Here is a 26,188-nt window from a genome sequence, read left to right on the forward strand (position 1 = left end):
AGCATCGCGATATTTGCTGGGTAAAACGGGCGCGAGATTTGACGAGACTCTATGGTTTTGCCTCGGAAATGGGAGATTGTTTAAGATAAAACAACAACAAAAAGTTAGTTATGCTGTCGCATTTATACGCGTCCATTATGTAAGAATAACTCGCAAGCTAATTGTAAGGCGAATATGTGTTTGTTTGTAGCGTGTGGTCGCAGTGTAACGTTAGCATTGGACTGAGCGCATTTACGTTAACTGTTACTGGTGTCTCCTCTACATCTGCTATGGACTGGAAACCAGTTCCCGCGAGGCTCCTGAACGCCTCTCCTCCATACGGACACATAATCACCCATGAGAAGTGGAGAGCTTCGGCTCTGCTGCAGAGCTTTAAAGGTTGGGGCTTCACACAACTGTCTGGGACTTAAAAAGCAAATAGAGAAAATAAACGCTCTTAATATTTTTGTCTTGCTAAAGCTTTTTTTAGTTTATTTGTTTATAGCAATTTATGTATCATATATGCACACGATTAACTATTTTATTCATACCAATTACGTAGTCTTGCAACTTGCAAGTGTCATTCCACGAAATGTTGTGTCCCTTTATGTGAACTGTACCTGACTTAAGGCCTTCTCTATTACTGTCGGGATTGTGTTATTGTTTTATTTCAGATTTCTATTCCACATTATTAACACTGTCTTAAAATGTAACAATGCATATTTGTGTTTGATTTTCATATTTAAAAGTCTGGTTCTGGTTAAAACAATATAATACAAATTTACCATGGTAAATAACCGTACTCTTTACGGCATTGCACACACACACACACGCACACACGCACGATGCATTAAACTACAGTTTCTGCTAACGTTACTCCAGTAACAGTCTGGCTTGATCAATCAATATGGCATGTCCATTCTTATTATTCTTATGTAATTTAGTAAAATTAGTATAATCACAGCTCTGGTTTAGTTTTGTGTGTGTGTGTGTGTGTGTGTGTGAGTGAGTGTGTGAGTGTGTGTGTGAGTGAGTGTTTATGTGTAGTGACTGTGATTGTGAGTAAGTGAATGTTTATGTAGGTGTAGTGAGTGTGATTGTAAGTACGTAAATGTGTGTGTGTCTGCTGGTTTTCCAGTAACCGGCTCTGTCTTGCTGGCAGTGTGTTTATGTATGTGTAATGAGTGTGATTGTGAGTGTGAGGGAGTGAGTGAGTGTTTATGTGTAGTGATTGTGAGTGAGTGAGTGAGTGTTTATGTTGGTGTAGTGTGTGTGTGTGTGTGAGTGTTTATGTGAGTGTGATTTTGTGTGTGTGTGTGTGTGTTTATGTGAGTGTGATTTTGTGTGTGTGTGTGTTTATGTATGTATGTGTGAGTGTGTGTGTGAGTGTGTGTGTGTGTGTGTGTGTGTGTGTGTGTGTGTGTGTGTGTGTGTGTGTGTGTGTGTCTGCTGGTTTTCCAGTAACCGGCTCTGTCTTGCTGGCAGTGTGTTTATGTGTGTAATGAGTGTGAGTGTGAGGGAGGGAGTGAGTGTTTATGTGTAGTGATTGTGAGTGAGTGAGTGAGTGAGTGTTTATGTTGGTGTAGTGTGTGTGTGTGTGTGAGTGTTTATGTGAGTGTGATTTTGTGTGTGTTTATGTGAGTGTGATTTTATGTGTGTGTGTGTTTATGTGAGTGTGATTGTGTGTGTGTGTGTGTGTGCTGGTGTTCCAGTAACCTTCTCTGTCTCGCAGGCAGTGTGAAGGTGATCTTTGAGGAGGAGCTGGGTGTTGTGGACTTCTGTCTCGGTGATAAGACCTGTGTCCTCTATGTATCAGAGAGTGATCTGGTGGCAGGAAACGGCTACAGGAGGAAGATCGTCCGCTTCAGAAACGTAAATAACCGATTCATTCTGCTTGTCTGGTATTCTGAAATTGTACCTTTTTTCATATTATGATAATTTACATTTAGAATATTGGTGGTCAAACAATTGGAATATTTTTCTATGCTTTTGAAAGACGTCTCTTCTGCTCACCAAGGCTGCATTTATTTGATAAAAAATACAGTAAAAACTGTAAAATTGTGAAATATTATTACAATTTATAATCATTATAATTTATAATACAATTTATAAAAATACAATTTAAAGTTTTCTATGCGAATATATTTTAAACTGTAATTTATTCCTGTGATCAAAGCTGAATTTTCAGCCTCATTGCTCCAGTCTTCAGTGTCACATGATCCTTCAGAAATCATTATCATATGAAGATTTGATGCTCAAGAAACATTTCTTAATATTATCAAGCTTGAAGACAGTTGTGCTGCTGCATATTTTTGTGAAAACCGTGATTCACTACGATTCAAAAGTTTGGGCTAAGTAAGATTTAAAAAAATATATGTAAATATAAATTAATATTTTTATTCAGCTTGGATTTATTAAACTGATCAGTAAAGACATTAATAATGTTACAGAAGATTCTATTTCAAATAAATGCTGTTCTTATTAACTTTCTATTCATCAAAGAATCCTGAAAAGAAAAATGTCAAAAAAGCAGCAAAACTTTTTGCAACATTGATAATAAGAACCATTTTTAATGATTGGGCACCAATAATAATTGATCATCATATTAGAATAATTTCTGAAGGATCATGTGACACTGAAGAGTAATGATGCTGAACATTCAGCTTTGATCACAGAAATAAATGACATTTTAAAATATATTCAAATTGTGATATTTCACAACATTACTGTTTTACTGTATTTTGGATCAAATAAATGCAGCCTTGGTGAGCAGAAGAGACGTCTTTCCAAAGCATAAAACATATTAATTATTCCAATCTTTTGACTGATAGTGTATATTAATATTGCATTTTATTTTTTTTCAATCTTTTGTTTCTCATTTAGTGTACATATGATATTTACACGTTTCCCAGAAGACACAATGATCATTTGTAAGGCTCTGCTCTTACGGTGTTGTAATTTAAACCCGCCTGACTCTCAGAACGCGGTTGTTCCCGCAGGCGAACAGTGGTCTCCAGGGTGTGGTGATAGTGGAAAAGACCCGTCTGAGTGAGCAGTACTTCAGCGAGCTGCAGAAGTTTGTGGTGTTGGAGCTGGGTCTGACTCTGCTGCCCGTGTCCACTGTTGCTGAAGCTGCTCAGCTCATCGCACAGCTGGTCAGTCAACAGCACTTCATCACCACGTCATCACTTTATTTCTCTATAGCATACTTTAACATGCATATTTGACTCTTTTACGTCTTTGACTCATGCACTGATTTTCAGGTAAGTAGCTGTGGGATAAGCAGGATAGTGTACAATCAGCTGTTTTTTTGCTCAATAAACTCTGATACCCCTGTTGAGTTTATTTTGAATAACATGCAAAACATTGTTGCAAAGCCATAACTTCACACATCATACTTCATACATAGGAATGTCATGCAACATGATGTAGTTTCAGTGCTGTTCAGAAGGCATTTGTCCTCCGCAGGTTCTCGGGGAGAACAAGGAGAACCCGTTCCGCAGGAAAAGTGTGTCCAGGCTGCTGGAGCCGGTGGTGTTGAGTCTGGTTCAGCAGATTCCCGGGGTTGGAAAGGTGAAGGCCATGCTGCTCCTCCAGAAGTTTCCCAGCATCCATCAGCTCAGCGGGGCTTCAGTCCATGAACTAGAGCCCATAGTGGGACAGGCCACAGCCCAGCAGATCACAGCCTTCTTCCACAACCAGTTCACATAGAAATGCAGGCTGTCACGAGCTGATGTTCGGAAGTAAGCAAATAAACACCATTTAAGCAGATTTTAAACTGTGCCTTGGATTTAATTGCACTAACATTGCCAATTAATTTCTATGAAACTGTCATTGTTCATGAAATAGTCAAGTGCACAGTAATATTGGCTAGTTTGAATTTTGCCACACATTATATCAATTTCTGCATTTGACAAAAGGTGGCGCTGAAGACTCAGTTGCATCCACTTTGTTCTTCACCCCATTTCAGTGTGAGCTGTTGTTGTGGTCTAATTTTTTCTCTTATTTATTTTACCTGCATGAGTTACACAAAACGTTATCACATACTTTTTCCAGAAACATTAGATGATAACAATATTTAATTTTGTTCATTGCACAGTAGGGCCTGAAACCACATTAGGTATGTTTTTTGCAATCATTTTTGTTTTTTGTTTAAAACATTTTCCCTGAAAGTCTGAGGTATAATAGTTTGATTATAAACACAACGAGGCTGTGAAAGCATCTAGTGAGTTGATGAGTTTAAGTTTAATCTCCCCAACAACCTTTATTGTCCCATTTAGACACAAAAAAAAACAAGGGGTTTGTCTTTGATTAACAAGGGGGGTTGTTAATTATAAAGACAATTTAATCATAAAATTACTAAAATGTATTTCCTCATGATTTGATATTTTATAATAGGGATTTTATAATATCTAAATATACATTTCAAAGCAAAATGTGTGAAAAAAAAAGCAAATGTGTGGGAAAATCAGTGCTCCTCTGCTGCCATCTACTGGTTATAGTGGTAATTTAATGTCTTTTTTATTTTAAATGAAAACATTTGTCACTTGTTAGTTCCCTTTCGAAAGGGAACTCGCACTGCGTCGATGGTGCTATTGGGGAATGCCCTCCACGTGAACCGGTGTCTGAAAAACTATCCAATCACGGCAATCGGTATTGACCGGCGACAGCCTATGACGTCACTACTAGTGTGACCCGGAAGTCTAAAAGGGGCGCTTAGAGAACATGTCCTCCTCTTTTCGTCATCAGGGTCTGATTTGCAATTACCTGAAAAAAGGTAAGAACAATTATGGCAAGTGATAAGCGTTTCAAGAAGTGTGTGGATCCATGTCTCAGGTTTCTGACACCAGATGACACACACAACTTGTGCGTTTACTGTTTGGGCGACGAGCACGCACAATCAGCTCTTGAAGGATCTGAGCAATCAAATTGAAGGATCTGATTGTGCAGAATGTGAGAGTTTTCCTCTAAGAAAACTCTGCACTCGTCTGGCCCTCTTCTCAGGGAAGAGGGACAGACATCTGTGCCAGGCGATTCAGGTCCCGCTCGCGCTGAGGCAGAGCAGAGACTAGAATCGTGGGGTTTCAGAGGGAGCTCGCGAAGGAGTTTAAGAGAGGGGTTAATCTCTCACGCCCCTCGGAGACTCGCGAGTTTGAGCTGCCAGATGAGGATGTGTTGTCACTAGCATCCTCTGGTCTGACAGCGAGTGCTCTGCTGGCAGCCCAAGAAAGCAGGAGATGGCTGATGAGGGTGAAGAGGATTTACAACCCGAACCCTCACAGCCACCCTGCCCCGCGTATGAGTTGTGAGTGTAGTGGAACGCGCTCACAACGAGGCTTTGCTGCCGTAGGAGTGCGTGAGAGAAGAGACCGCTCATGGCAAAGAACGGTTTCTTTCCAGTCATAACGCTTCAGCTCCCGTGAGCCTTCCATTCCTGCCCGATCTATACAATAGATCGAAAAGGCATGGAATAACTCATGTTCAGACTGCATCCATCGCCATCAGTGAGCAAACTACGCTGATGTTGAGGGGATACGCGAACACGGGTATGTGTCGATGCCTCAATTGATGAGAGGTTCACAAACTATCTCGCGGTTTGGAGAAGCATTGACACTAAGTGCTCTGGCCCTGCCTTTTAAACAAACATCGCGCTTAAAAGGCAGGGCATATGTGATGGCGGGTCTGGCTGGTGATGCCTTGCACACAATGGCTGTGTTGCAAGCATACCACGCTGATCTGCTGAAAGATTTGGACCCAGGTCGGGGTCTTTCCCCTGATGCAGTAAAAACAAGCTGCGCCGCACTACAGATTATCTCTCAGAGCCACCATGGTGGCAGCGATGGTGGTCAGGGAAAGGCATCTGTGGTTGAACTTGGATGACATTGGGGAGAAAGAAAGCTTTTCTTCTCGATGCACCAGTGTCGCCTTCTGAACTTTTCGGCACCTCCGTTGAGATGGTGAGGGGAAGTTCAGAGAGGCGAAGGTGCGCTCGACTGCATTAAATCTTGCATAACACTGCAGTCCGAATCTGCACACTTCCTACACCCCAGGCGCTTCTTGCATCATCCCTGAGGCTGGACCTGTGATGAGTGATTCCTTCAATTTGGAGCCCTTCTGTAGGTCTGGCGTCGGGTTTGGTAGTAAGTGTGCTCTTTCGAGCTTTTTATGGTGATAGGCCTCCATTTTATGAATGTCGTTTAGGCCATCCCTCTACGGGCAGCTGGTTGAGCTTTGCAGATCTCCTCCCTTTACAAGAGTTTTTTAGTAAGGTTGTACAGTAGACCTCGGTTCACTGTTTATTATAGCTCTGAACTTCAGACATATAATATTTGTGTGCCGCCTCTATATCTGGCTTAGGCTTAGTATCCAGGATTTTTGGTGACGTTCTGCTAAGCATTCTCGCCTCGAGCCTCTCAGTATCTGAGTGTAGGTTGCTTAGACCATCAGGAGATTTTATTCCTGTAAATCTAGTTTTTCCTAGTACTGGCCTCCTCTTACTCAAGAGTTGTATGCCAAGGCCCACCTTTTGCATGAGGAGTAAATGTTAGTGTTGTCACAGGGTCGAAAGCAGCATAGGTAGCAGGCTACCTTCAGAAAGCCTCCCATGCAGATATCTATGGCCGTTGTCAGGTCTTTCTCTCTAGAGAGTAAGAAGCAGTGTGCTCAGGCCTCCGCCCTTTACAGCATTGAGTGTAGTAGCTGCCAGCAAGGCCTTAAGTAAAAGGTGTTTTTTTTTTCTTCTGAGCCCCTTGAATATAAGAAGTCATTAGGTCAAATGTCATTGGCCACTTACTGAGGCCTCCATTCACTTGCGTTTAGTAGAGAAATATAATATCTGTCTTGAAAATTACAAGATAATAGGCCTAGACCCTGATACATCCTTCAGGGTCATGCTGATATTGCTCCCCTTTTCAGGGGTGCGTTCTCCGAAACTACCTTAACCTTAAGTTGTACCTTAAGAAGTACCTTATCGTTAATACGTGTTTTCCGAAACCTTCTTAGTTAAGTATACCTTCTGTAAGTCATACGTTCGTAAGGTTGGTCTGGAGCGCTCTTAGCTATACCTTATCGCTGCTGACGGTTCATACCGCTAGTGGCCACCACTACGCAAAAAGCTTTTTTACATCGCAGTTTAATTACACATTCATATGTATATGAACATTTAATATAAAATCTGATTTAGTATTAAAATTACATTTTTACTTTACTTTAAAATTTTACACATAAAATACTTAAGTTGTTATAGCCTACACCTAGTGTATGGAAGTGTTTTCATTAATAAAGTTTCCATACACTAATGGTTGTTAGCTTTTTTAATTACTATCCTAAGGCACATCAGCTGGCGAACCATTTGACAGAAAAGGCTTAGGAGTCTATATAAAGAAAGATGAGTTGCACTTAACTTTATAGCTATGGCAGCGAGACAGCGAGTACTTGTTTTAAATTAAAGACGGCGCCGTCCACGGAGCCAGTTAGTGTATGTCAACTACATGGCTGGTGGATAATCAGCATACGTTGTGGAGAACAACACACTTATGGCCGTGAGGGTTTGGGATTGCACACTTGCTAAATTATAAACACATACTCATATTTATTTCTGCATGTACATATTTCAATGAGCCCCGATAAATGCAGTTTGTACTATTTCTAAAACGCTTCTTTATAAAGAACATTGTTTTCTCAATACTTTACCTATACCGCTGTGAAGGAAAGAGCGCACAATCGATCATCGAGGCATCGATATCAACCTATTCAGCGCCTCCACCATGGACAGCGCCTGCTAAGGTCGAACTTAAGAAGGTTTACCTTAAGCAACATCCTAAGGTATAGTTCGGAGAACACACGTAGGAAATGTATACCTGTAGTTAAGGTGTACCTTTTGAGTCTTCGTAGCGCGCTAAGAGACAACGTTATCGGAGAACGCACCCCAGGTCATTATTTAGAGTACTTTTCTACCCATAGCTCGTATGTTATCACCCTTCACCACCCAGGCTCAGGTAGAGACAGATTAGTGACTCCCTCCCACTTGGGATGGTTGAGTATGCTACCTTATCGCCAAAGCACTGCCCGGGCTGACGCCTGTGACTTTCGAAGCTGTAGGCCTTACAGTAGGCCTCCTCGATACTCCAGTTGCGTAATATTGTACTCTCCTTGCTTTAAAGGATTGATAGCACTTCTGCTGAATACACTGCCTATTGGCAATGTAAGTATAACCAAGCCCACAGAAACGTCTGTTAGAGCACCTAAGCTTCTGATGGCTTTGCATACATCCTCGCTATCAAGTAGTTAGGCCTTAACAGGCCTCCTTGAAGGCGGCTCCCCATACGAGTTGGATGCTTAGCATTGCAAAGGCATTAAATATCATGTTACAGGCCCCATGGAGCCTCCCTGATTTTAGCCTGAGCCTGGTCAGTACTTATCAGGTTGAGCATAGTGTTCCAGAATCTATCTGAGGATCGCTCTGTTTGAATACTAAACTCCATAAGTCTGGTCGGAAGGTCGAAGGACTCTCACAAGTCCTCCCTGTTAGATCAGCCCTAGAGCTGTAGGCGCTCCCCTTATTCGGGTCCCTTTGGAGTGCCCAGCCTTCACAGGGCTTTGAAGCACTGTGTAGATCCAGGATCGAGTAGAGTTACTCCCCTCGTTTGCAAGGGTTAACAAGCGTTATGCTGAGTTCTACTCTCCAGGATGCCTGTCTCTATGATCTGGTTTGTGAGTGAACTACTGCCATTAATTTCAGTTTTTCCCTATTGGATTTTGTGAGAGAGGTTGTTGGCAAGACCAGCAAGGTCAGTAAATTTGACCAGGTTTGCCTCCCAGGTGGCATGTGGGGTTGACCTTATGTTCCCCTCAGCAAATGACTGGACGGGACTTCTTTCGGACCCCCTGGCCATATTCCCTTAAATGAACCCCTTCCATGGAAGCTGTTGGTTCCAAGCCTTTGAGCGGCCTTGGTAAGCCTTCCATTGTTCGGAGGCCACTTTGAGGCTTATAGCTTGAGCAGTGACCGTAGGGAATAATGTCACTGACAGCCTGTATGTGACCTGAGGGGGGCGTGTGTTCTTGGCATTTCAGGTTGAAACTGCAAGTTCTGATGTTTTTGTCATGAGCCATAATTGGCATGCACTCCCCTCAGCATGGTGGGATTGTACATCGTTCCGCAAGAGCGCCATCGACGCAGTGGGAGTTACGACTGTAACCTCTGCTCCCTGAGAGCGTCGTTATCCATGCCTCGGGGATGGCTGCTGAACAGTCCATTCAGACGAAAGTGGATGACATGCTCTCTAGGTGCCCCTTTTATACTTACGGGTCGCACTAGTAGTGACGTCATAGGCTGTCGCCGGTCAATATTGATTGCCGTGATTGGATAGTTTTTCAGACACCGGTTCATGTGGAGGGTGTTCCCCAATAGCGCCATCGACGCAGTGTCTCGTTCCCTGTTCTCTGAACAGGGGTTACAGTCATAACCTAGACGTTTTCCTACGTCTTGAAACTTTTAGTTTTACAAATGGGAACAAACTTTGATAGATGAACAAATAATGTTTTTGGTCATCACATTAAAAATAACATTTGAACGCGATAATATTTAGAGTTTTTAAGTGCTGAGAAAAAGTGTTAAGCACTTGAAAAGTGTTTGAATTTCACTCTCAAAAGGTTGTAATGAACACTGAAGGGAATATTGTAAATAAAAAATAAAAAAAACTATTTCTGCTACAATACCAGGGTAATAGTTAGCGTTACTACATTAAATCCATGGTGAATGTTGGCGATTTGTGGACTGAAGCACAATGTTTCTCCTGGTTTCCACATCAGCGCTGTTTGATCTGATATCTATGGTTTTATAACAGAGAACTGAATTTGAATATTTCCCACTAGATCTCGCAGTGATGTTATTAAATCTGCGGCAAATTCAAACACTTTTTCACTGGATCTCCCAGCACTGTGTACAGTATCGCGTGATTGAGATCGGCCCACAAGTAAACCTGTTCTGAGCTTGCGCTGTCTAATTTTGGTCCGAGCTGATAAACAAATGATAAGTGCTGTTTCATTCCGTGTTCGTTTTGTTTGCCGTTTGGTGTTTCTCGATTAATTTCGCACCCCTGAAAGGAACTGTATTCTATGGGCGATTCATTCAAACTGAGCTGAAGTGCTGTTTGTGTGATTAAAACACCCACAGATCCACAGATGCGTTGTGTTTGTGACATAAAACACATTTGTAATATTTCCGTTCTTTTTTTGTTGCAAATCTTTTATTTATTTGTTTTTTTTTTTTTTTTTTTTTTTACAAATCTTTGTGAAACCCTACATTTATTTGTGGATCTTAATCTATTTATTTGTGAATGTAAATATTTTTTTGTAAATCTCTTTACATTTATTTGTCTCAATCTTAATCTTATTTATTTGGAATAATGCAACAATTCTAACCCCATACTGGAGGTACCCTGAGTACAATTGGTGTTTTTGCCTTAATGCCATGCCTGAAAGGAAAGCTGACAAATGTCAGAAGAACATTTTTTCCCTCGTACTCTACTGACCAGTTCAAAGGATGTGAATAAACATAATGCAAGTTCGTAAAAGGTATAAGAGATCTTATGAAAGGGCTCTGGTAAAAATAAAAAATAAAAATAAATTGCTCTTTGGCTGAGACAGTGGTTCCATGTGATTGAAACAAGTAAAACCAAATTGAATCAACCATGTACAACTAACTAGAATCAATTATGTTAATTTAACTTGAATGACCTGCTTTAATTGAATTATTCAAATAATGCTTATTGTTTAGTCCTGTGATTTACATAACAACAACTAAATATAATTTTTCTTTACACATGTGATGTTAGGTGTTGGCAGTCTAGAAGTGATACTGGTTTCATTCAGAGCGATATAGTTATTGCTTTATTATTAAAGCCATTTGAATAGCAGGTCCTTAAACCAAGCTCAAGATCAACACTTCACCCCTAAAAACACTTGACATAACAGAAACTTTTAAATAACAAAAGTCTCTCCAAGTCTCATCTTGCTAAAAAAAATTAATAATAATAATAATAATAATGCAGTTAATTTGGATATATGTAAACGTAGGTATTACTGATTTGAGAAATTAAAGTTTGTGCAAAAATATAAAACAACAAAATGAAAAATATATACAGTTAAGATTCTTGCCATATATTTAGGTCACTAATTGGCACTGACAAAATGGTGTCGTTGACCATTTGAACTCATAAACGTCAGATTTCCTTGCTTCAGTATGAAATTACAACAACAACAACAACAAAATCATTGGCACATGTAAGACTTAAAGACTTGGCCAATTTGAATTGAATTGAGACATGAATTTCCTCCTGGTTTGAGTGCAGGCCTTCTGCTGTACATCTTCTGCCTGTGTCCACCTCTCCTCTCTGTTGCTCCTGTGATATATTGGTTTTCTGCTCGACTTCCTCTGTTAAGCGTTGCACACTGCTGGCAGAGTTTCAGTCTTCCTGCTGGACTACAAAGCAGCTCACTCTCAACGGCTTTCCTTAGGAGATCAGCTGAAAACTGGCCTCCTTTATTCTGCATGCAGAGAAAGGCTGCAACCACAAATTCACGACTTGACTTCTTAAATTCCACACTGGGGATCCTTTCAGGATGAATGGGAGCTTGAGGAAACCTCTGTGGATGTGGGGATCACCCTGTACCACTCTCCTTTCAGCTGGTGTTCTTTAGTAAACATGCCATAAACTGGGTAATCCTATAGGTTATATCTGTTTGATTAATTGCTGCTGCCCTTTTGAGAGAAAATAAATAAATAAAATTGAATATAAATTAGCCCATTCTTTGTGTCTTTTTTTATTTTTAAGTAAGTGCAAATATCATATAGTAATTGATGGTTTTGTAAAATGTCAGAACATGTCTTTGCATCAGCGTGTGTGAATCAGTCATGCCGCGCGCTCGTTAACATTCTGCCCGGACAGCGCGCGATGCGGCGCCTGCGCGGCCTTTACACCGTCCCTCAGTCCTCTGGAGCGAGTTGAAGAGAGGAAGCCCAGCTCTCTGTTCGTGCGCTCACTGAAATGGATGGAGTAGAGAGGAAAAGGACGGAGGCTCAGAGGAGCATCATGAAAGATAGCGAGCTTAAACGAGACTCCAGCATCCCTGAGCGCGTGACACTCAAGAAGGAGATTGGACTTCTGAGCGCGTGCGCGATCATCATTGGTACGGAAAGTTTACAACTTGTTTTCTTTTTGATGATGGTTCATTCTTCTAACATGTAAATGTATTGAGACTAATAAAGACAAGATATTCGCCATCTTGTTAGTCGTGGACTGTTATATTTGGCTTTTATGCACACTAGAACACAATATAGACTACTTAAAACATTCTTAAATGAATGTTAGATTACCATATAGTCAGATTAACTATTTGTGATTTATTGATTTACCTGTAGCTTAATTAATTATTATTTTATTTAGTATTATTTTAATGTATTATGCATATTTAATAGCTATGTATTGATTTATTAATAATTACATAATTATTTAATAACAGTAACTGTGATAGTTATATTATCCTGTATTGCATGCAAACATTTTTTAAGTATATTTAATATTTCATATTTTTTTGTTTTTGTTTTGTGATTTATTTGTATCACTCAAGAACATTGTAAGGCTACTAAAGTAGTTGTATATCAGACTTGGTTGTTTGTTTCATTCTTTTTTAAAATGTCTAAAAAATCTCAGAGAACTATATAATCATTGAATCTCAACAATTAATGAGTGTTAAACAACAATCACTTGAAGTTTGCAGATCTTTAAACCATTCTTTTACTTGAGTCTAAAACCAACATCCACCGTATGTAGGCCTCTCAGAGGTGTTTGTCCTCTTAAAAGGGGCCGCCGAATGAAAGCTAAAGATTGTTCCCTCCGCTTCTGATGGTATCCGGGGCTTTGACGGGCAGCAGTAAATTATTTATGCCTGCTGTTACGTAATGTCGTTGTACGAGTGCTTGAGAGAAGAGCTGCCAGGAAGCGGGTTAGTGAAGGGGGGCTGATCATTGTCTTGCCATGAAAACTCTCAGGTACTACAGCAGGGTTAGTGCTGATGTTGACTAGGCAAGCATTTTTGATTGCTTTTGAACAATATTGGGTTCTACTTCAAATTTAATGTGATAATAAAGGGGGGGAAATATCAGTTTTGTTACATAATCAATGTTTTTTTTTTTTTTTTACTGGGATTACTGGGAGGCATGCAATAATGAAAGGGAAGCTGGAGCTAGTCTTTACTCCAGTGAATATCTCTCCGACTGGGTTTATTTTTGTAAAATAACAAATCTCAACATTTGTTTACCAAAAAGTTGTTGAGCATTTCTTTCCACTGTTATTGGCGGGGGAACCTCTTTTGGGAGGCATGTTATTGTGCATAAAAAGTAGTGGGGGATTGTCATAGAAAGTCTTCATGCAAAATGAAGCTTTACCTGTAAATATGAAGATACATTTTTTAACTCTGACCGATTTTAAATTATAATATTATCCACCCCTGAATAGGTCCATTAACATTACCTGAGCAGTTTAAATATGCTACTCATTTTCTCCATCCTAGAGTTACTCCTATTCGTCTGTGGGGTCTGCTTTTTTTGCAACGCTTTCTTCCTTTGGCACAGTCGAGGGCGTCCTCCTGGCAGCATTGACGATCTTCATGTCTTCCTTCAGCCGATCAAGCCACCGCATCTTTGGTTGTCCTCGTGATCGGCATCCTTGGGGACTTAGGCACAGCACCTTTCTGGCCACTAAATCCTTGTTGCTCCGTACGATGTGTCCGTACCACAGTAGTCACACTTAGCGCATCTTCTCCTAATTTGGGACAACACCCAGCTGACATCTTTGTCTGTTATGTGATCCAATCGTGTTAGCTCTAAGCCAGTACACATTCGCATCTCCATGATGTTAAGAGCTTGTTTGTGTTCCTCCGATGCTGGCCAGCACTCTTTGCCATAAAGGGCCACAGGGCAGGTCTTATAAATCTTGGCCTTGAGGTGGTTGGGCATCCGGCGGTCATGGAGAATCCCAGTGAGCTGGCACCATTTCATCCATGCCATGTTAACCCGTGCTTTAGCGTCAGAGAAGGTGCTGCCGTCACTGATGATGATGGATCTGAGGTATTCGTCCAGGGCCTTCTTCAGTTCTTCGCCATTGACGCTGATGTCGGTTTGGGGGCCACATCCCAGGTACTCTGTCTTTTTTATGTTTAAAGGGATACTTCACCTCTGGAATGTGTATTTAAAATGGGTAATTTATGTAGAAGAAATGTGAAATTATTTTTGAATTTGGAGCTTTCTAGACTGAGAAAAGCCAGAAAATGTATTTTTGGTTTATGTGGATGAAAGACAACAACTCCCAGAATGCACTTGCTTCGCTGCCCTAGGAGGCCACTCCCAAGCCACGCCTACCGGTAAGAGAGCGCGCAGTTAAACAAAAAGGATAGGCTACTAGTGAGTCTCCGTGAAGAGTCTGCCTGGGACTTCGAGATCGCCCAAAATGTCCGGGATTCGGCTTTTGCGTTCTACAGTTGCCATTCATTATGTTTACTGTGGCGAGCAGGACGAGGCTGATGGCCGCGGGAGAACGGCGCGAGGCCGGTGGCGTCATTACTGATGAGCGACACCTGTGAGACGCACCAGTCTCGTATCTCTCACGGATGAGCGGGAATTTTCTTAGCAATGTTAAAACGCTAATCAACCGATCACTTGTTTAGCGTTCATGTAAACACTACATTCAGATTCACCAATCGGAATGAATTCAGTTAGATTGAAACAAAAGGTGTGCATGTAAACAATGAATGGCGACTGCAGAAAGCAAAAGCCGAATCCCGGACATTTTGGACGATCTCGACGGCCGGACATGTCCGGGAAAAAGAGGATGGTAACCCCTACTACTCAGCTTTCTCCACAGAACAAGAGCCTGCAAGCTTAGCTTCCAAAGAAAGACGGCTGACACTATGTGTACATTCTGTGAGTGAGATCCCCCTATGGGCGGGTTGAAAACATGCGGGACAGCTCCTTCTACTGGCTGTAGTCTCTCGCCATCTGGCCAAAAAATCCTCCGATGACGCAAAATGACGATTTTTGCGTCATCGGAGGATTTTTTCCAGACAAAAAAAAACATAAATCTCTCGTCTCAGGGGGATATGAGGGTGGAAAGCACAGTAATTCGAAAATACTACAGGTTTTCTACTAATACAAAGCTTAATGCTAAATCCTGAAGTATCCCTTTAATTGCATGCCATGGTCGTCCAATCATGTCTTCCACCTTTGAGTTAGCTGTTGCACATCTTCTCATTTCGCTTGTGAGGAAGACGTCGACGGCATAGAGTGTCCATGGTGAATGAGGCCCTTGAAGTCCTTGGTGATTGGGTCCATACACAGGACAAACAGGAGTGGTGAGAGGGGCAAGCCTTGGTGGACACCAACGGTAATTGGTAAGGGCAGCAGTGTTCCAACAGGGCAGTGGTTGGTGCTGGTGACACTGGAGTAGAGGGGCTTTATCCAAGTCACGTTGGCTTCAGGGACACCGTGAGCCCGAGGGGCATGCCAGATGAGGTCGTGGGGCACTCTGTCAAAAGCCTTCTCCAGGTCAAGGAATGCCAATTGTAAAGGCTTTTCTTCTCACAGTGCCTCTCCAGGAGTGGCATGGATTGCATCTGTGATGCCGCATCCATGGACGAAGCCGCATTGGTTTGGCAAAATGGAGGCTTTTTTCCGAAGCCGGCCTTCGATAACTCATTGAAAGATCTTCATTGCGTAGCATAGGAGGCAGATTGGGCGGTATTTGGGGCATTTGGCCACGTCACCTTTGCCCTTCCAGATGTTCACAGTGGTGCTGGTCAGCCAAGCGTGTGGGGCCTCACCACAAGTGGCAATTCGACTGAACAAATCAGTGAGGATGGTGATGCCCCAGAGGGCATCCCAGTGGAAACTTCCAGGCTTACACTGGGATGTCGTCAGGGCCCATCGCTTTCCCATTTTTCATCTTGACTGCTACCTCTGCACTGGTGATGGCAGGGATTGGGCCAAGGATGGGTTTGGCGGGTGGGCAACTGGTGGTTGCAGATCCCTGAGAAGTATTTGCTCCAGCATCGTAGAATGACGGGTGGGTTTTGGAGGACCTGTTGATCATCTTCCTTAATGCATTTGATTTGGCCAATACCCTGTGTTGATTGATGGCATGCTTTGGCTAAGTGGTAGATCTTGGTTTCTCCTCCCGGCGTGTCAGGGTCAGCTTGTAGCTGGTCAACCAGTATTGTTGGTAATCCACGTCGTTGTGTGTGTATATACTGTATATATATACACACATACACACCTTCACTGGTGATTTGGTCCTCATTTATTATCAATTAATTTATTCTTATTATTCTTATTATTATCCCTGTTAAATCTAGACACCATGGTGCATGACTTTAGGTAAACAAAGACAGTACACTCATATTACTTATAGACCCCTTTTGCGCCGACGTCACAGTTAGTCACGGCGCTAGCTAGAGGCAAAACAAACGGAAAACTGGAGGCGGCCAATACAAACCAGCACAGATTCGGCTACATAATAAGGAGCTTAAATTATTATTTTTATTATTAAATGTCATCTTGTTGTGTTATTGGGTGCAAGAATCGATGAAAAATGAGTATGCTGTATCTGGAATTTTTATTTCTAGAAAATATCCACATCTTTAAAATTGCACCGTAATATGTCACTCTTTACATTGCCGTCTTGGCGCTGGTTAGGCAGAACTGCGGATCGTACACACAAATCTTTACATGACCATTCAGCACATAGTTATAGGCATCTAAAGATTTATAATTCCTCAGTATCTCTATCGGGCAGGTGTAGAAGTCAGGCCACTCAACTGTTGGTAGCGTTAACGTTAATCCTGTCAGATCGTCCATCCATTGACTGAGCGTGTACGGGTCGGCCAGTCTGGTTCCGTCCGTTAAAATGAACTTTTGCAAATAACAATCGCGGTCCTGGACAGTGAGTGACCTTGCACATTAAGATAAAACTGGATTTTCTCCAGTCATTGTTAAAAAAACAAGCTAACAAACTGGCAAACTAGCGTTAGTGAAGCGGCCAGAGGGATCTTTCTGCCTCCAGCTAAGCCCCGCCCACACAAATACGTCACCATGTTTACCAACTGTAAAAGGGTCTATTAATGGGAGAAATTGAAATGCGTAATATGGTGAAATAAGTCCCGTCCTTCTAAATGAAAGAAACAGTCACTAATCGGTAAAGCTGCGTTAGAAGCTTCGGTTGCTATAGGAACAGTCCACTTTGCATGAAAGGGACTTTGCTTGCCATGATTTTCTTTTCCAAGATTCTCTTGTGAATAGGAAGTAAATAGAAAATAATTTACCAAATGGTATTATATCAAAGACACCAGTGTGATTTCATTGAGTTCACAGGTTTGCCCAAGAGCAAATGTTAATATGAAGGTGTGAATGTAAGACATTCAGACCAAGAAAAGGCAACAGGTTTGCATGATGAATGACTAGGGCTGTTGTGTTCAGGACAAATGTAGTCAGGAAATAACAATTACATGTGATTTGTTTGTTTTCTCAGGTAACATTATTGGCTCAGGAATCTTCATCTCTCCTAAGGGTGTTCTGGAGCATTCCGGATCCGTTGGGTTGGCGCTGGTGGTGTGGGTGTTAGGAGGAGGCGTTGCTGCTCTGGGTTCCCTTTGCTACGCTGAGCTAGGGGTCACCATCCCCAAATCTGGGGGAGACTATTCTTACGTCACAGAGATTTTTGGCGGTCTCATGGGGTATGACAGGTTCATATGTGATCTTTTGAAAAATGAATGAAAATCAAATGTCCGTCAAATATCCTGAATGTGTTGTGTTGCTCTCTAGGTTTCTGCTATTATGGAGTGCAGTATTGATCATGTATCCCACCACATTGGCAGTCATAGCGCTTACTTTCTCCAACTATGTGCTTCAGCCAGTTTTTCCACATTGCATTCCTCCATACATAGCCACACGCATGCTGTCCACCATCTGCATATGTGAGTGCTTGCTTCTTTATTTATCTATTCGATTCATTTCTTGAAACAGACTGCTGTTGATGACGGAGTTTATATAATTGTGCTAAGTTTTGAAATGGCTTTGGTTAACATGAGGGTTCACCAGAATTTTACCTCGATTTGAAGCAGAATTTCATTTCATGTTTTTCTGTTCAACCAAAAAAAAAAAAAAAAGCAAATATAATGACTGTTTTCAAACACGGGCTCACCAAATTTGGGCAATAGAATATTGGAAAAACGTTGCCTGGTTTGATGAGTCTCGATTTCACCATTCAGAAGCATGGATCCATCCTGCCTTGTATCAACGGTTCAGGCTGCTGGTGGAATAATGGTGTGTAGGCTCGTTAGTACGAATTGAGCATCGTTTAAATGCCACAGCCTACCTGAGCATTTCCATCCCATGACCACAGTGTGTACTCATGACTTCTGATGGCTACTTCCAGCTGGATAACGCACATGTCATGAAGCTCCAATCATCTCAAACTGGTTTCTTGAACATGAAAATCAGTTCACTAAACTCTAATGGCCTCCACCGTGACCAGATCTCAATCCAATAGAGCAGCTTTGGGATGTGCTGGAACAGGAGATTTGCATCATGGATGTTCAGATCCGACAAATCTGCAGCAACTGCCTGATGCTATCATGATAATATGGACCAAAATCTCTGAGGACCTTGTTGAATCTTTGCCACAAAGAATTAAGGCAGTTCTGAAGGCAAAAGGGGGCCCAGCACGCTACTAGCAAGGTGTAGCTAATAAAGTGGCCAAGAAAGCCCATGGAGTTTTAAGAGTTTATGAATTTACATGATTTTTCCAGATCTAGAAATCTAGATGTCCTAGTTTTTCAGGACTGTGGGAACCCTGGTTCTTCATTGAATAGATCTTGTTTTTTTAGTTGTTTTAGCTGATTTTAATACTTTTGAAAGTTTGCTGAGGCCCTCTAGTGGGCCCCGACCCCTGGTTGAGAATGACCCAGTTACAGTTACAACCCTGGATTTGTGCCAAAAGCACTTGACTGATCAGTGTTGGAGGTGGCATGGGTCTATAGCATGTGATTGCTTTATTAAAGCCTGTTGTGTGGCTTTAATAAGTCATGCTCAAACTAAAACAGCAAGAGCAAGACAACGGCAGGAAAACGCAAGGCATTTCATCTCCTCACAGACCTGCTCTTTGCTCCCCTTTTTGTTCTCATTGAAAGTAATTTGTTTCAATTGGGCTTAAACTTCTCTTGGTAGAGGGAAAGTGATTATGAAAGAGTCTGTAAGCGGTGACACTGATGGATGAGCCCATAGAATTACAAGTCCAACTTCGCCTCGAGCATTCCCACATTTTGGTCAAGTACCACAAGGCTAATCCTAAATCAGTATTTTCTGATGCCAACATTTTACATGAAAACTTTAAACATTGTATTTTAAGTCACACATTAAGTGAATCAATCAAGGCATTATTTAAATGTTTATGTTGTCTCTGTGTGAATATTTGTAGTGTTTTTGACATGGGTGAACTGCTACAGCGTGCGTTTGGCCACACGGATCCAGGACGCGTTTACAGTAGGAAAGCTTCTAGCTCTAGGGCTCATCATTACTGTCGGTTTGGTGCAGATCTTTGGAGGTGAGAATGTCACATGGATATCTAAAGAGCTATATGTTAATGTGGTGTCATTAATTCGAAAAATGTATATAGAATTATTTAATATACTTGAAAAAAGAAATAGTTAAAACATCACTAAAACATTAAAGGGGTCATGACATGGATTTTTTCATTATTTGAATGTTCCCTGAGGTTCACTTATAATGTTAATTTGCGCACACACACACACAAAAAAAATATATATGTAGAAAATTGCCCCCTTTTAAGAGATATAAAATAAGTCTCTGATGTCCCCAGAGTGTGTATGTGAAGTTTTAGCTCAAAATACCCCCACAGTTAAAATTGGCACTTTTTGGGAGTGAGCTAAAAAGAGATCTATGGCAACAAAACAGGACAATCTCATGCATTGAAAATGTCAGAAACTGTCAGCAGTGTTCAGTTCGACCCGGAGTCAGACAATAATGCCTACAGAGCCAGAGAATATATGCTGCATGGAGATTGAACAGGTATCATAGTTTAATTATGATTATATCTTATGCTGTCATCTTGCTTTAATCCACTATAGCCCCTTTCACACAGAGATTCCGGAAAATACACGGATAAAGTGACCCGGGATTTGACCCGGGTTCATTTGATTTTGGTTCATTCACACTGCCAGTGATTTTCCGGAATCAGAGAGCGCGTTCACACACAACCCGTGTATGTCCCGGAAAGACACGTGACATCGATGTGACTTACTGTCTCAGCAGCGTCTTCAGTTTGCTTATGAGCTGCGATTTCTCTCTCGAGGAACCACGCTTGTGCATTTATTTCTCTGATTCGATCATAAAATTGCGCATTTCGTACCGTTTCACAGCTGGCGAACGATCCCGGCTTCAGCGTCATCACTACGACACGGCATTATTACGGCTTTTGTTCACACAGCGCGCGTCCCGGGTCTGAACACGGCAATGTTACTAGGTCCCCAACCCTGCATCAATCCCGGCATTAAACCCGGGTCGTGTTTGCGTTCACACAGAAGGCGTTCCGGCAATTTGCCGGCAATTTCCCGGGTTCAATGCGCTGTGTGAAAGGGGCTATAGTACAAGCCTGTTGTAGCAGAGTAGACCGAATGATGGCCAAAACTTAACTAACGAGTTTTATGAAGTTTATTGTATGTCACACAAAACATGAAGTGTATGTTTGCACTCCAGAAAATCACAGTAAGAGCTGAATAAAACACAGTACAAGAAGTGCGCATTAAATCCATAAACTCTATGTCTCTCTCCAATACATTATCATCAGCATTGAATTACACAAAAACACTTGCTAACATGTTAGTTTCTTACTAACAGTAAACAAATATATAGAGACTTTATGCCTTTTCAGGGGTGCTTAATATACTGGTAAACTTTATATGTAAAACAACTCCTATGAACTGTAATAAAGTGTGTGCTCTTCCTTCTGTCAGATCCAATACAGATGGCTGCTTCATCCTTCAACTAAAGTTTCTTTGTGAACTCTCCATTACACTGTGCCTCGATTACAAAACAATCTGCTGTCAAATTCTCAGAACAAACACATAATCCTCTAGCCTGGCAAGCCAGACCTATATCAAGATGTTTAGTCTGGCAACTCACCATAGACACGCTCACTCCGAGGGGCGGGATAAACGGCTGTCTTTCAAATTCCCTCTGCACGCAATAGGACAGCGCTTCAACCAACCAGAGCGTTTTCCCAACAGCGGAGCTAGTTATTGATAGATTCAACTTTTGCCATATCTGGCCGGCAAAACGACGAACACATCTTCCTTTTTTTAAGAATGACTTAAGTGCCGTTCTTTGCTCTTTTCTCAAAGAAAAACGTAACTCCAAGTCCTCCAGAGTCGCGGACAAAGCCGATTCGAAAGACTGTTCTCCAGCAGCAGCCGTCATTCTTTGTTTTCAAGTCGCAGGCAGGTAACCGTCGCAACTCTGTCATCATATGTTAAGCCCGCCCCGCCTACTCTATACACGATGTGATTGGCCTGACCCAATTTAGGTTTTTGCAGCTCGAAAGTCTATGGAGAGTTGCTAGACTGCCCTGGCTGCAAAATACATTTTGCTGCCGCTAGGGTGCGTCTAGATTTCTAGGCTAATAATCCTCCGACATGATCCAACATGCCATTAAAAATAAACGATGTACTTGTTTCCGATGCTGGATTATGCTTCCGGAGTCTGTACAGAGACGCAAATGAGCTATTAAAACAGGACGTGTCAAAGCGCTCCTTTGCGCTTCCATTTGTCCTGTTGGCGACAGACTCAAGCGCGTGGAACACATCAGAAACTGAACACACATCTGTATACTGTATCTAGTGTAGACAGCGTCAGTCATTATAATGGCTTCTATGTGCTTCTGACGCGATGTGCCGCTCACATCCAGTGTAGACAAATGTCATCCGTCAAGTGACTGAATGTCAGTGGGCGGGGCCTGTGGTGCGATGGTGTAAAACTATTGGTTGATGTCTTTCTTTGGAGGCAGTCATATGCAAATGTTTTTGCCCGTGTGACATCACAGATCACCCAATATCAAAACGAGCTGTTTTTGGAGCTTGATTAAATAAATCCTTTGTTTATAATGAGGAGGACATTTTAAGCTGTAAAACTTGCAGGATGTTTTAATGGTACAAAAACCTCTTATAGATCAAAAGATCAAGGCAAATTTGATTTCTCATGTCATGAACCCTTTAATGTCATGTTATGACCCCTTTAAATATATATATATATATATATATATATATATATATATATATATATATATATACAGGTGCTGGTCATAAAATTAGAATATCATCAAAAAGTTGATTTATTTCAAGAATTCAACTTAACAGGTGAAACTAATATATTATATAGACTCATTACATGCAAAGTGAGATATTTCAAGCCTTTATTTGTTATAATTTTGATGATTATGGCTTACAGCTTATGAAACCCATGAAATCAAAATCCCAGAAAATTAGAATATTACATGAAATCACACAGTAATTACACAGTAATCCCATGGTCATTGAACCAGGTTTTGGTTATTTTGGCAGTGTGGGCCGGTGCAAATCCTGCTGGAAAATGAAGTCAGCATCTCCATAAAGCTTGTCTGCTGAAGGAAGCATGAAGTGCTCTGGAAATGTCCTGGTAGACGGCTGCGTTGAGTGGACAGCACAGTGGACCAACACCAGCCGATGACATGGCTCCCCAAACCAACACAGACTGTGGAAACTTCACACTGGACTTCAAGCATCTTGGATTGTGTGCCTCTCCATTCTTCCTCCAGACTCTGGGATCTTGGTTTCCAAATGAGATGCAAAATTTGCTCTCATCAGAAAAGAGGACTTTGGTCCACTGTGCTTTATTAAATCCAGAGTCAACGCAGCCGTCTACCAGTACATTTCCAGAGCACTTCATGCTTCCTTCATTTTCCAGCAGGATTTGCACCTGCCCACACTGCCAAAAGAACCAAAACCTGGTTCAATGACCATGGTATCACTGTGTAATTACTGTGTGATTTCATGTAATATTCTAATTTTCTGGGATTTTGATTTCGTGGGTTTCATAATCTGTAAGCCATAATCATCAAAATTATAACAAATAAAGGCTTGAAATATCTCACTTTGCATGTAATGAGTCTATATAATATATTAGTTTCACCTGTTAAGTTGAATTCTTGAAATAAATCAACTTTTTGATGATATTCTAATTTTATGACCAGCACCTGTATATATATATATATATATGGGGATATATTGACAAGACTTTTGACAAGGCAAACAATGTTATACCTATATATCAGTCTGTCAATAAATAGTAATCCTTTCAATCATTTGAAATGTCATCTCTCTTCACAGCTCATGTTTGTTACATGTCAGATTAACAGTTTGTTCCTGTCTGCTCAGGTAACTATGAGAGCCTGACCCCACAGGTGGCGTTCACGTTTAATAAAGCCCCGTCTATAGGGCAGATTGCCCTGGCTTTCCTTCATGCCTCATTTGCCTTCAGCGGCTGGAACTTCCTCAACTACGTTACGGAGGAGGTTGTGGATCCCAGGAGGTTAGTCTGATACCACTTTAAAACATGCCTGGACTCACAAACTCTGCTGCAACAATCATTCTGGCTCATTCTGAGGAAACTGCTGCCGTTCAACTGATATAATTATCAGGATAATTCATTTGAGTCACATTAATGATTTGCTTTTTCAAAATTTACATGCACTGTGCAGATTGAAATTCTAAACAGATTCCTGTCAATGGACTAAATACATTTTTGACTCACTTTTTGAACCAACCTGAATATCTTTATCCACACATGCACTGTGGATGAATATACCAACGTGAATATTATTTGTATTGGTATAATATGTTTGTTTGTTTACCTCAGGAATCTGCCACGAGCCATATACATCTCCATTCCACTGGTGACATTTGTGTACACTCTCACAAACATCGCATATTTTTCCTCCATGTCTCCCGATGAGCTGCTGTCCTCCAACGCAGTGGCTGTTGTAAGTACAGGCCTTTGACTCGCCGGGTTTGTTCTTCTTACATTATTAACACTCTGCTAACACTCAAGGATGGATTCACTAAACATTTGTGTCACTTTTATGTATGGGATTAAAAGTATTACAGTCTGCAGAAAGCAGCCGGAATTTCATTACAGTCAACATGAAACAGAAGTTGCACTGGACTTTTCTTCCCTATATTGTGACGTATATCGTATTCTGGAGAAGAGAAGAGAAGAGAAGAGAAGAGAAGAGAAGAGAAGAGAAGAGAAGAGAAGAGAAGAGAAGAGAAGAGAAGAGAAGAGAAGAGAAGAGAAGAGAAAGTTATTTTGTTTAAAATGATAAGGGTACATGAATTAAAATATTAATAAATGGTTTCGGGAAACACAGACTCGTTGAACTGCTGATAACGACAGAACTTGCGACCATAGTTGGCTAACGACGATGCTAGTTACTAACGATTTAGTTATCGATAATAACCATGGATCAAGTGATGGATTTAAATACTGTATATCCATTGATTCAGGTGTCTGGATGGTGGTGGAGGAGTGATGCTGTATAGTCTTAGTATAAATTATATGTCAGATTTCTTTTAGAGACAACGCCACACGATTGGCAATAGCACTGTGTAAATGTGGTTGACACAGATTCTGTGGCTGCATTTGTACATTGCTTGATTTGAATACTTTAGTAAAACAGGTGTAAAAACAACACAGACGGCACATGTGATATCAGTGGGCAAAACCTTATTAATGATGTGTTTATGTTTCGCTTGCCTCAGACTTTCGGTGAGAAACTCCTCGGGATGTTTTCCACCCTCATGCCGATCTCTGTGGCACTCTCCACTTTCGGCGGCATCAATGGTTATCTCTTCACCTCCTCCAGGTGAGCGCATTTCTTTTTCATTTCACCTTTACATTTACATTTACCCCCTGAGGAAACACAGAACATTAAATAGATTATTGTGATAAAATGGTCAAAAGACTGTGAATGTATAAAAAAAAAAAAACATACACAGCTGTCAAAAAGACAGCAAAAAAAAAAAAAAAAAAGAATGTGAAAGAATTGTTAAATATGTCCGTTTTCTATTGTAATATATTTTAAAATGTAACTTATTCCTGTAATCATGCTAAAAATTCAGTTTTGAACACAGGAATACCAGGGATGGTTAACACTTTTTGCTTCAGCACCTGTAACTCGCTTAATTTTTTAGCTTGAGTTCTCAAACTTTTATACAAAGTACCCACATTTGTTTACTGTAAATGGAACCAATTCAGCCCTCTACAAGAATATCACAGACCTCGTGAGTTGATGTCAAATACATGTGTTCCTCTGTTACAGCCTACCCCACTACCAGGGTAGGTTGTAACACATGCTGGGGTAAGTTGTAACAATAGACAAAAGAAGTAAAAATGAATGCCATACCATATGATATTGTTCAAAAACAGATTTGTTTAAATAAAAGAGCAATCTCTCTCTCTCTCTCAATAACAGACTATGTCTGTTTGACTCGCGTGCGCGTTTGTGTGTGTGTGTGTGTGTGTGTGTGTGTGTGTGTTTGTGTGTTCAAATTGGTCTACTAGAACAAACTTACTTAGCAGGACACTTAATAATAACACTAGGCTACTACAATGTACCTAATTAAATAACATCTTTGTACATCTTTAGGTCTAAAAAAAACCCCAAAAAAACATGTCTGTGTGTGTAAATTAATCTACTAAACAAATGTACTTAACGTTATACTTAATAAACACTACTACAATGTACCAGATTAAAGAACATCTTTGTACATCTTTAAGTCTAACAAAAAATAACATGTCAATGTGTGTGTGTGTCTATGTGTATGTCCCTGGAGTGAAGGCTTGATGTGCCCAGAAACTGCATAGGGCGCATTTCACCCAAACCTTCTTTGGCTTTGAGTTGTTAAATTGCTCCATGCAAACCACTTTATATAAAACACTGGCAGAGACAGCTCTGTCAGTCTTTCTTTTTTAACATTAAAATCAAGAAAATTCTTAGTAAGGGGATGGTTGTAACACTTTTTAAATAAGTGTTACCACCCTCCCCAC

At 41.0% G+C, this 26,188-nt stretch overlaps 2 protein-coding genes across 4 annotated transcripts in view; both read left to right on the forward strand.

The window, feature by feature from the left end:
* Positions 1-18: 18 nt before the first annotated feature.
* On the forward strand, positions 19-4,568 carry faap24 (FA core complex associated protein 24; the record flags this gene model as incomplete). Of its 2 annotated transcripts, XM_079858615.1 has the most annotated exons (5): positions 23-103; positions 191-378; positions 1,712-1,851; positions 2,979-3,134; positions 3,448-3,690. In XM_079858615.1, the coding sequence occupies exons 2-5, from the start codon at positions 270-272 to the stop codon at positions 3,688-3,690; spliced, it is 648 nt and encodes a 215-aa protein (XP_079714741.1). In that variant the 5' UTR covers positions 23-103; positions 191-269. The 2 variants fall into 2 exon arrangements, with proteins under 2 accessions (XP_079714740.1, XP_079714741.1); XM_079858614.1 differs by having other exon boundaries at positions 19-378; positions 3,448-4,568.
* slc7a10b (solute carrier family 7 member 10b) overlaps positions 3,579-26,188 on the forward strand; it is a 28,418-nt gene continuing 5,808 nt past the window's right edge. Inside the window, exons 1-7 of one of the 2 annotated variants that reach the window (XM_079858613.1) lie at positions 3,579-3,722; positions 17,562-17,766; positions 17,855-18,006; positions 19,509-19,634; positions 23,518-23,671; positions 23,999-24,122; positions 24,901-25,004. In XM_079858613.1, coding sequence (XP_079714739.1) covers positions 3,713-3,722; positions 17,562-17,766; positions 17,855-18,006; positions 19,509-19,634; positions 23,518-23,671; positions 23,999-24,122; positions 24,901-25,004 — 875 coding nt within the window. In that variant the 5' untranslated portion in view covers positions 3,579-3,712. Of the gene's footprint in view, positions 3,723-11,971; positions 12,172-17,561; positions 17,767-17,854; positions 18,007-19,508; positions 19,635-23,517; positions 23,672-23,998; positions 24,123-24,900; positions 25,005-26,188 lie in introns of those variants that run through there. The other variant, XM_079858612.1, reaches the window with a different exon arrangement.

The sequence above is a fragment of the Squalius cephalus genome, assembly GCF_949319135.1.
Source record: "Squalius cephalus genome assembly, chromosome: 23".
NCBI lineage: Eukaryota > Metazoa > Chordata > Actinopteri > Cypriniformes > Leuciscidae > Squalius > Squalius cephalus.